The 10,538-nt window shown below is 65.9% G+C and overlaps 2 protein-coding genes across 3 annotated transcripts; both read right to left on the reverse strand.

Moving 5' to 3' along the window:
* Icam5 (intercellular adhesion molecule 5) lies at window positions 1-7,508 on the reverse strand. Of its 2 annotated transcripts, none has more exons than XM_070002302.1 (11): window positions 7,130-7,508; window positions 6,023-6,292; window positions 5,479-5,799; window positions 5,068-5,355; window positions 4,624-4,878; window positions 4,226-4,474; window positions 2,829-3,071; window positions 2,452-2,730; window positions 2,095-2,334; window positions 845-1,108; window positions 1-407 (listed from the first exon to the last, which is right to left on the reverse strand). In XM_070002302.1, exons 1-11 carry the CDS (start codon window positions 7,209-7,211, stop codon window positions 136-138), a joined length of 2,763 nt encoding a protein of 920 aa, XP_069858403.1. In that variant the 5' UTR covers window positions 7,212-7,508; the 3' UTR covers window positions 1-135. The 2 variants fall into 2 exon arrangements, with proteins under 2 accessions (XP_069858403.1, XP_069858402.1); XM_070002301.1 differs by having other exon boundaries at window positions 6,023-6,295.
* A 1,651-nt stretch (window positions 7,509-9,159) lies between these two features.
* Icam4 (intercellular adhesion molecule 4 (Landsteiner-Wiener blood group)) lies at window positions 9,160-10,315 on the reverse strand. Its single transcript, XM_070001842.1, has 3 exons — window positions 9,858-10,315; window positions 9,432-9,737; window positions 9,160-9,337 (listed from the first exon to the last, which is right to left on the reverse strand). Exons 1-3 carry the CDS (start codon window positions 10,243-10,245, stop codon window positions 9,207-9,209), a joined length of 825 nt encoding a protein of 274 aa, XP_069857943.1. The 5' UTR covers window positions 10,246-10,315; the 3' UTR covers window positions 9,160-9,206.
* Between the last annotated feature and the right edge of the window lie 223 nt (window positions 10,316-10,538).

The following is a 10,538-nucleotide window of genomic DNA, read 5'->3' on the forward strand; positions in this document are numbered from 1 at the left end:
ACTTTATTGGGGGATGGGTAGAAAATGGGGTGGTGAGGCCCCTGAAGTTGAATAAATACCACAATAAATAAGCCCCCCCCACCGTGTGCGTCTGGGAGGGGGCGGCCCCCGGCCCGCGGGGAGAGGGGTGCAGGCTCAGGCCGACGTCAGCTGGATGGAGAAGACCTCGCCTCCCTCGGGGGACTCGGCCGCGCCCCCCTGCTCGGCGCCCCCGTCTGCGCCTGCGCCCCCGGCACCTGCGCCTGCGCCATTGAGACACACGGCCTCGCCCGAGCTCTCGGCCTCCTGCACGTTGTATTCGCCTTTCTTGCAGGCCGTGGACTGCACGTAGAAGGCCAGGCCGGCCCCCGCCGCCAGCAGCACCGCGCCCCCGGCCGCGCCCCCCACAGCGATCCACAGCCAGGGACCTGGGGGACGGGGAGTGGGGGGGACACCCTCACCGATCGGGGCTCCCCCCCCACCCGCCACTCCGAGCCACCCCATGCCACGAGCTCGAGGGCAGGCCTCGTGCACCTGCCATGGGAATATAAGGTGGTGTTATTGGTGGTGTGTGTGTAGCCAGCTCCATTGGTGTTCTACCACTCGAGACAATGCCTCCAGCTTGACATTTTGCTGCTTAATTAGAAATAAGCGTTTCACGGGCCTTCCTGCTCGGGCTGGCTTTGAACTGTGATCCTCAGATCTCAGCCTCCTGAGTAGCTAGGATGACAGGCCGCGCGCCTGGCTGGGTCTCATCCTTGAGTGCGTGCAGGAGGCCCCGCCCTCACGTAGGCTCCACCCCGCTAGACTCCGCCCCTCTCCCTGGCCACGCCCCCTCTGCGGCCACGCCCCCCGCCCCACTTACCGGCCACGCGCACCGTGATGCGCCGCGCGTGGCGCCCGTGCGCGTTGGTGGCTGCGCACTCGTACTCGCCGCCGTGGCTGCCCAGGGCGCCGGCCACGCTCAGGGTGCTGTTGTTGCTCGACAGGCCGAGGTTGAGCGCCCCCGGGGGCGCGCGCCAGCTGATCTGGGCGGGAGGCCAGGCCTCGGCGCGGCAAGTCAGGGTGAAGTTCCCGCCGGGTCGCACGCTCGGGGGAGAGGCGGCCAGCTCGGCCACCACCGGCCGGTCTGCGGGGGACGAACGCGGGGGTGGGGTGATCAAACGTGCCCGGGTCCGTCCTACGCAATCCAAGGCCACCCTCCGGTGATGGGGAGGCGGAACTGGGGTCTCCCATCGCAGCCCTCCCCCGCCGTCGGATAAAAGGTGGTTTGCTTGTTCTTTTGTCGGTCGTGGTCCTGAACGCTGGGCCTGGGCGCTGTCCCTCAGCTCTTCAGCTCAAGGCTAGCGCTCTACCACTTGAGCCACAGCGCCACTTCCGGCTTTTTCTGCTTATGGGGTGCTGAGGAATCGAACCCAGGGCCTCATGCATGCGAGGCAAGCGCTCTACCACTGAGCCACCTTCCCAGCCCCTTATTGATTGATTAATTGATTGATTGATTAATGTCAGTACTGGGGCTTGAACTCAGGGCCTAGGCACTGTCCCTGAGGCTCTTTTTGCTCCAGGCGAGCGCTCTACCACTTGAGCCACAGCGCCACTTCAGGTTTTCTTGTGGTTCATGGGAGATAAAGAGTCTCAGGGAATTTCCTGCCCGGGCTGGCTTTGAACTGGGATCCTCAGACCTCAGCCTCCTGAGAAGCTGGGATGACAGGGTGAGCCACCCGTGCTGGGCTAAGCATTTTTCTTTTTCTTTCCCTTCTGCGGCGGGTTTGGGGCTGGAGCACGGAGCCTGGGCCCGGTCCCTGCACTTTTTCACTCAAGACTGGTGCTCTACCACTTGAGCCACAACTCCACTTCCAGTACTTGGCTGTTGAATCGGAGATGAGCTTCTCAAGGACGTTCCCAGCCCAGGCTGCCCAGGCTGGCTTCCCACTGTGATCCTCAGCCCTCAGCCTCCTGAGTAGCTGAGACCACAGGCGTGAGCCACCGGCGCCCAGCACTGGTCGGGTTTTGAGAAGGACCCAGCTTGCTGGGCGCCCCGATTTCCCCCCACACCCCCAGCATCCCCGCGGATTCGGCAGGAGCCCCTCCCTCCCGCGTGGGGGGCTCACTCACATTCCACGCCCACGGTGACGGTCCTGGAGTCCGTGCCGTGGGCGTTGGTGGCCACACAGTGGTAGGTGCCCGCGTCCTGGCGGGACACGCGCTGCCGCTCGGGCCGCGCCGCGCCGTCCCTGGCGCAGCGCACGCGCGGGGCGGGGCGGCCCCGGGCGGCGCAGGCCAGCGCCGCGGCCTCCGTCCCTTCCAGCCACGTCTGGTGACTTGGACAGCTGGACTCATCCATCTGAGGCGGTGCTGCGGTGAAGCCACGGGGTGGGAGGGCGAGAGGGAGGCGGCGTCAGAGAGAGGTGTTGGGGTGGGGGGAAGCGGGGGTCCCCCCCTTCCTCCCCCGCCCATCTGGGCCCCGCTCACACTCCGCGCTCACGACGACGGTTTTGATGGCCGAGCCGTGCCGGTTGGTGGCGTTGCAGAGGTAGACGCCGGGCGTCGGGTCGCTGGGGCTCCCGGGGTTCCGGGGTTCCGGGTTGGAGAAGGCCAGCGGCAGCGCCACCCCCTCCCTGGCACCCTCGGGTCCCACGCACTCCACGCTTGGCTCCGGCTTCCCGTCCACCTCACAGGAAAACAGCTTTCCAGACCCTTCCACCCAGGTCCAGTTGCTGGGGCAGCTCAGCTCCTCAAAACGAGGGCCATCTGGGGACCAAGGAAGGCAGAGGGCGGCTCAGGGGACCGGCAGGGAGCCCCGGGCGGCGGGGATGGGTCCCCGCGGGCCCCCGCACCGCGATGCTCACATTCCACGGTGACAACCACGTTCTTGGCTGCTGCGCCTCGGGCGTTGGTGGCCTGGCAGCGGTACGTGCCCGCGTGCTCCCGGGCGACCCGCAGGCGCCCCTCGACCCTGGCCACCTCCCCGGGGCGCACGCAGCTCACGTGGGGCGGCGGGACCCCCTGGGCCACACAGCTCAGCGACGCCTCTGTTCCTTCCAGCCACGTAAGACGTTCGGGGCAGCCCACACTGTCCAGCGCCGGTGCGTCTAGAAGAGGGCCGTACATATCTTTGGGGTTTCTAAGAGACTGATTTTTGGCAGGGGGGAGAAGAGGGGAGGAGGCCGGTCTTGGGGCTTGAACTCAGGGCCTGGGCACTGCTCCCCTCCCCCCCCACAGCCTCTTTGTGCTCAAGGCTAGTGCTGTACCACTCCAGTCACAGCTCCATGTCTGACTTTTGTGGGTAGTTAATTGGAGAGAAGAGTCATACAGAACTTTCCTGTCTAGGCTGGCTTTGAACTGTGATCCTCAGATCTCAGACTCCTGAGGAGCTAGGATTTAAAAGGTGTGAGTCACCTGCGCCTGGCCTGGCTGAGATCCATCTTTGGTCCCTATGTAATCTTTTGCTGCATCCCAAGGCCAAGAGGAAAGGTTTAGTCCATGCTTGGGCAGTAAGGGGAGGAGTCTCTTTTTCTTCAGTTCGACCATTGGTCCCTCCTCCCAGTCTTCAGCCCAGCTTTGGCAGACTCCGCCCACCACCACGCCCCAATCTATGGACACGCCTTCCCCCTTCCCTTCATCCTTTCTCAAAATGTTGCCCAAATCTTGTTGCTCAGCAGCCTCTTCCCATCCCCAAAATGCTGCCCAAAGGCTGGGCATGGTAGTGCACCTCTGTAATCCCAACTACTTGGAAGGTGGAGATTCAGAGGATTAAAGTCCCAGGCCAGCCAGCATAAAAAGTTAGCCAGATCCCCAAGAAACCAAGAAAGGGGGGGGGGGCAGGGTAAGGACAGGGGATGGACGAAGAGCGAGACATCATAACTAAAGCCAAAAAGAGGTTAGACTTCCGGCCTACCAAGCATTAAATTCAAACTCGTATACTTAGCTGGGCACCAGTGGCTCAAGGCTGTAATCCCAGCTACTCAGGAGGCTGAGATCTAGGATCAAAGTTCAAAAGCAGGAAAGTCCATGAGACTCTTATCTCCAATTTTAACCACCAAAAAGCCGGAAGTGGAGTAGTGGCTCAAGTGGTACAGCACCAGGCTTGAATGAAAAGGCTCAGGGATGGCATTCACGCATGCCCTGAGTTCAAGCCCCAGCACACACACGGACACACAGACACACACACTACTGCCCCCCAAAAGACTCTGACTCTTTAAAGACATAGAAAACCGGAGGAGGTGCACCCCGGGTCCCTACTCACACTCCACGGTCAGCGTCACGTCCTTGACCGCCTGGCCCTGCGCATTGGCCGCCGTGCAGCGGTAGGTGCCGGCGAGCGCGCGGGTGACGGGCCCGGGCAGGCCCAGCGCCAGCACCGCCCCGCCGTCGGGGCGCGCGCAGTGCACCGCGGGCGCGGGGTTCCCGCGGGCCTCGCAGCGCAGCGTCTGCTCGGGGCCCTCGGGCCACGTCCAGCTCCTGGGACAGCCGGAGTCGTCCAGCCGGGGAGCATCTGCGGGCGGGGACATGGGGCACAGGGGGCTCTTTTGCAATGATCCCCTCGTCCACGACGGGGTCAGGACCCGGCCCCCGCTCCCCCCGCCCCGGGCAGGTCCTTGGAGTCGCCCGGGATGGCGGGGCGAGGGGTTGGCACCGACTTACACAGGACGCGAAGCTCGGCGCTCTCATTTTTGCTCAGCGTCTCCCCGTCCACCTCGAGGGCGGCATCACAGAAGAAGTCACGTTTGTCGTCGTCTTCGGTGACGTTGATTTGCAGCTGGACCGGCTGTCCCGGGACAGCCGCTGGAATTCCCTCCAGCGTGACCCGCGCCTGAGCCCCGCCAGTGCAAGTCACGGTGACCAAATGCCCCTCGGGCGCGTTAGGGTCGCTCAACGCCAGGCGGGGCGCTGGGAAGCCTGCGGGCGGGCATTGGCTGGGAGCCTGCGCGGGTAGGCTCCGCCCACCCGTTAAGCCCCGCCTGCTGCACGCCAGAACCTTCCCATTGGCTGCAGGCAAACCGAGGCCCCGCCTCTGGGCCCCGCCCACTCCTCGCCACGCCCCTTCGTTCCTGTAGCTCCACCCCCAGCCGCCTCAATGGCTCTTACTATAGACAGTCACGTTTTCCCAGGTCTCGCGGCTCTCGCCCCCCAAAGTCACGTTGCACACTAGCTGCCTAGTGCCCTCGTGTTCGTGGCCGGCGGCGGCGGTGGCGGTGGCCCTCAGGGCGTCGCCCTGGAGGGTGACATCAGGACTGAGCCTCTGGTCTCCCAGCGCGAGGTAAACCTCAGCCTCTGAGGCTGGAAACAGCCCGTCCAGGCTGCAGCTCACAGGCCTCTCGGAGCCGACTTCTAAGAGCCGGGGAGCGGTGAGGTGCGGGGGGTCAAGCGGCAGAGCTGGGGGGGGAGCGGGGAGAGCAGAGGGTGAGCTTCAGAACTGCGCAGGGACGCAAGACGGACAGGCCCTGCCGAGCGGCCTCGCCCGCCCGCCCCGCGCGGGAGGGCTCTCCACCGACCCACCGAAAGTTCGGAGCTCTCTAGGGGCTGAGCTGTTTGCGAACAATCCCAGGCCGTGCGGCCGCAGATCCAGCTCGGCACGGCAGGAGAAATTCGCACCATGATCCTCCCTCCGCGCCAGGACGGTGGCGGTGAGCACCGCGCCCCGCGCTCGGGGCGGCTCCCCGGAGAAACGACGGCGGATCAGCTCCTGGGTGCCCCGCAGCAGAGACAGCGTGAGGCTTCCCCGGGGTCCGGCGCCGGGGACCCTACAGCTCAGGGTGAAGTTCTCCCCCACGGGCTGCCAGGCAGGCAGCGGAACCAGCTCCACGCGATCGGGTCGCTCTGTAATCGGGGGTGGCGGGGAGAGGAGGGAAACGCTGGGATTTGGGGAGACGAGGTGGGGTGGGAAGGTGCTGGGGAGGAGGGCCTGGGGCCTCCGAGGGGGTGGGGCCTCCGGGGAGGGAGGAGCTCGCGTCGTCTCCTCCTCCTCGCCCCGCCCCCGAGGGTGGGGCCTGGGAGGGGAGGAAGCGTAGTGGAGTCGCCTCGTGACCACCCGGAAACTCACGGAAAGTGCGAATGAGCCCACGCGCCTGGAGCGTGCGGCGCGCGCAGCGGAAGAAGCAGACGGGCTGGCTCTCCGGCTCGCGGATGTCCACGAGCTGCCGCGCCAGCCAGCGCAGCCCCCTCTGGGTGCCGTTCCGACGCAGCGAGGTCTCCAGGCCGCCGCGCTCCGGCCGCGGGCAGTTGGTGCTACAGTTCAGCCACAGCGAACCCCCGCGCTCCACCAGCGCCACGCGCGGCTGCAAGTCCGCCCAGAAGGGCTCCTGGGCGACCGCTGCTGCCCCGGGGCGGGGGGGGGGACGCGGGCTCAGCCAACTCCGCAAGATCTTAGCCATCACCCCCACACACACACCAGGCCAAATGGGGGGGGGGCTTCCCAGAAAGGACGGACCCAAAAGACTCCAAGGAAGGGGTGGGGAAAAAATATAAGGGAGAGGAAGTGGGGAGAGGAAAGATGGGGTCTTAGAGGCTCGTTGGGAGACAGGCGATTCTCAGTGGGGGGGATGGGACGCAGACGGATTCTTAACATCCTGGCACATCGCCAGGAGAAGGGGGAGAGAGATCGGGGTGAAAGCAAAGGAGATGGGGTTGGGTCAAGGACGAAGGAGGACCCCCCCCAGCCTAGGTAGAGAGCGTGGAAAGCAGCCTCGGGGCCCCGGGACCCAGCCGCCAGGGCTCCAAGGCGGAGCGTTTCAAACACCGCTTCTGTTCTGAACCCTGAGAGTTGAGATGGGGTCTCTCTGCCGATCGCGAGTAAGGAAAATGCCAGTCCGCGCACCGAGGTGCAGCCCCAAGCCGGAGGGGCGGGGACAGGGGAGCGTCGCGGCCCTCGGGGCGCGGGACCGGGTGCTGGAGAGCGCCCCGCATGTCGAAGCGGGTTAGAGGGGAGCGATCTGGGGCGAGCAGGGAGTCGGAAGGCTGGCTCTCGGGGTGTGTTGTGTATGTGTGGGGGGGGAGGGGACAGGGGTAAAGACCTGGCTCAAGGTGGGGGGCCGAAGCGTGGGAGCGCGGAGAGGGCGGAGCCGGGAGGGGCCTGGGGCCGCCCCTCGGGTCCGGCAACTCCGCCCCCGCCCGGTCCACCCGCGCCCCGGCGGCGGCGGGCTCTCCTTACCTGAGAGGCCGAGGATCCCCAGGCCCAAGGCAACCCAGAGGCCGAGTAGCGCTCGGCGCAGCCCTGGCGAAGGCCCTGGCATCGCCGCCGCCGTGGGGGGAGCGCAGAGGCGAGGGAGCGCGAGCGACGAGCCGGGCTGGCGGACGGCGCGGCGCGGCGCGGCGGGTGCAGTGTGGGGGAGGCCGACTTGCGCTCGGGGATTGGTTTAAACGTTGGTAACTTGGTTTCCAAGGAGGGGGCGGCGGCAGAGGCGGCGGGGAGGGAGGGATGGGGGGCGGGCGGGAGGCGAGCGTGTGCGGGGCTCCAAGGCCTCGGTGAGATCCAGCCGGCGGCAGCGCGCGAGCCCCCGGGGTCTACGTTGGAGGTCGGCCCCGGTCGTCTGCAGTCATCCCTGGGGGAGGGGGGAGGCGTGGAGGGAGGGAGATGCGGGGTGGCCCTACCCACCCCCCCACCCCACCCCCGTCCACCGACCCCCGGGTTCCGAGGCTCGGTTCACGCGCCGGACTCGAAGCTCCGCCCCTCTGGCCTTAGCTCCGCCCACCGCGCCCCTTACGGGGATTGATGGGGGGCTAGCGTGAGCCGCGCGGGGGGAAGGGCGGTTCTAGCGGAGGATGGGGCGGCGCCTGCGTTTCACGGATCCTTCTTGGACCCCCGACCCCCCCCCCACACACACACCGGAGGATGAGGATTCCCTCCCGCTCCGGCACGCGATCGCGGCGGGGGTGGGGGGCGGGGACACGCGTGTGCGCGCGCGCCGCGTCGGTTCGCGGGCGTCTACAGTGCCAGTCGGCTGGGCTCCGGGGTCTGCGTTTACCCAGCGTGCAGCGGGCACGAGCGCGGCCCCCTCGGCGGGGGTGAGCCCCGGAAGGCGCCTCCCGGGATGGTGGGGGGGCAGAGGGGAGATCTGGACCCCCCCACCCCCTCCACATGCAGCCCCCACCCGCCCGGTCCTCGGCGCGGGTCCGGCTGGCTCCGGCGTCCGAGCGAGACCCCGAGAGCGGCGGTGACACCGGCCCCGCCTCGCTCCCCACCCATCCCGGACGCCCGTCCCGGCTCCCGGGCGCTCCCCAAACATCGCCGTCCCATGTGCACCAACTCTCCGAGTCTCTCCTCCCTCTGGGGTTTCACGCCCTCGGTCTCTCTCGTTATTTCATGTGAACCCCCACCCACCCAGGAGTGACCTCGTCCCCCCCCCGCCCCCCAGCTCCTCCCGCTGATAACCGCGCTGGGAGTAAAGTGGAAGGGGTGGGCGGGGCGGGCAGAGGAAACTTGGCGTCCAATCAGAGCTGGTGAGAGTAGCGGCAGGGCCAATCAGGAAGAGACGTGCCGTGGCCCCGCCTTCCCTACACCTATTGCTCGGCTCGTCCGCTCCACCCTGGGATGAGGGCGCAGGAACTTTTACTACGTGGTCTGCAAACGCTGAAAGGGGGCTCTGAGACCCGCGCGTGCTTCTTTGTTTCTTTTGCCAGTCCTGGGGCTTCAGCTCTCGGGCTGGGTGTTGTCCCTGAGTCCCCCCCTTTTTTTTCCCCTCAAGCCTCGCACTCTACCACTTGAGCCACTAATTGGAGATAGAATCTCACAAGCTTTGCTACCCGGGCTGGCTTCGAACCGCGATCCGCAGCTCTCAGCCTCCTGAGTAACTAGGATTATAGGCCACCAGCGCCCAGCCCGTGTGGATCTTGATGCAGAAATCTTAGGTATTTGAAGGAAACAAGGAATTCGGGAGAAAAAAAAAAAAAGCAGGGCCCAAAATGAAGAGGACAAAGTGTGGGGCTGCTTCGGTGGCTCACCTCTGTCATTCTAGGTCCCTCAGGAGACTGAGATCTGAGGATCCTGGCTGGAGACCAGGTGGGGAGACAAAGTCCCGGATGCCTGACCTCCCAGTTTGCTCACCAAAAAGCTGGAAGTGGAGCTGTGGCTCACGTGGTAGAGCATCAGCCTTGAGTGGAAAAAAGCGCAGGGCCTGAACCCAAGCCCTGCATTCAAACCCAGCACAATAAACAAATAAAGGAGACCAAACCACTGGCCCATCAAGGTTTTACTGATGGCAGAGCAAGGTTCTTCCCGCTCAGCTGGCCTAGAACACCCCTGTCTCTGCCCGCGGCTGCATGGCCAGGTACTTGCACAAGGAGACAACTCCCACACCGAGAAAAATTCCTACCACGACGACGATGGAAGTGGAGGCCAGGGCTGTGGTGCGGCTCTGAGCTGAGGATGCGAGGTGAGGATTAGGAAGGAAGATGCCCTCCCTTCCCGGCCACCACCCCCCCAGCCTCCCCCTGGGCCAGGGAGGGGTCCTCACCCAGGAGGAGCAGCGTGACCGGGGCGGAGTTGCTCTGGATCACCAAGCCATCGAGATTGAGGCGCGCGTGGCACGTCCAGCGTTGCCAGAAGTCGTGGGGCCTGGCGGGCACCACGTGCGTCAGGGTGACATTGGCCAGATCGGGACCCTGGAAACGCTCCAGGCTCTCGGAGTAGATGAGCCGGCCGCCGCGCCGGAGGCTCACCACCAGGAAGCCCACGGGGAACACGTGCGTCACGTGGCAGCGCAGGGTGTACTGGCGGCCCTCGAGCACCGGAGGCTCCAGGATCACGCTGCGCGGCCGCTCTAAGGCAGGGCAGAAGGCGGAGGGGTCCTCCAGGAGGTCCGCGGGCGCCCCCCTCCTCCCTCCTCCTTTCCCTCACCCCCCCTCAGTCCTCCCCGGGCCTCGAACCCTGGGATCCTCACTGTAAGCGTTGATCCTGGCCGTGGCCTGGCGCGTGTGTCCCGCGCAGGTGACGAGGCAGACGGCGCTGGAGCTCCAGGCTCTCACCTCCAGCAGCTGGTAGCGGACCCAGCCCGGACCCTCGAGCGCCGGGCCCCGCCGCAGCCGGGTGCGCAGGCTGGGCGTCGCCGGCAGGGGGCAGCTGTGGCTGCAGTTCAGCCACACCGAGGCCCCGGGCGGCACCTCCGCCAGCTTCGGGGTTAAACGCACCCAGAAGGGCCCCGAGGGCCCCGAGGCGGCGGAGGGGCTCACTCCATACCCCTGGGCGTGCCGCGGATCCCGATGGCTGCCCCCCTCTCCCGGGTAGGCGGCCGCCAGCAGAAAAGGGAGCCACAGAAACGTAGGCCTCATGGCCGGGAGCCTACCCCAGAGGGGCCCAGAGCCGAGGGAGCCCAGGCTGGCGCTGGAGATAAAGAGGCCTGGAGCCCCACCTTTGCAGACCCGCCCTGGAGAGGAACTGGAGGCCCCTAAGAGGTAGGGAACCCCCACACACACACACACAACCACCCTTCCAATCCAGATCCAAAATGGTATTGCAGTTTCCTGGTCAAGAGTCTTTGGTTTTCCCCAAAGATTATTATTTTTTTTTTTTTAATTTAAGTCCTAGCTCTGGGATGGCCGCCTCAGGGGTTTTTGCTTTTGCT

Source organism: Dipodomys merriami, unplaced genomic scaffold (genome assembly GCF_024711535.1).
Source record: "Dipodomys merriami isolate MVZ:Mamm:240054 unplaced genomic scaffold, mDipMer1.0.p SCAF_6, whole genome shotgun sequence".
Lineage (NCBI taxonomy): Eukaryota > Metazoa > Chordata > Mammalia > Rodentia > Heteromyidae > Dipodomys > Dipodomys merriami.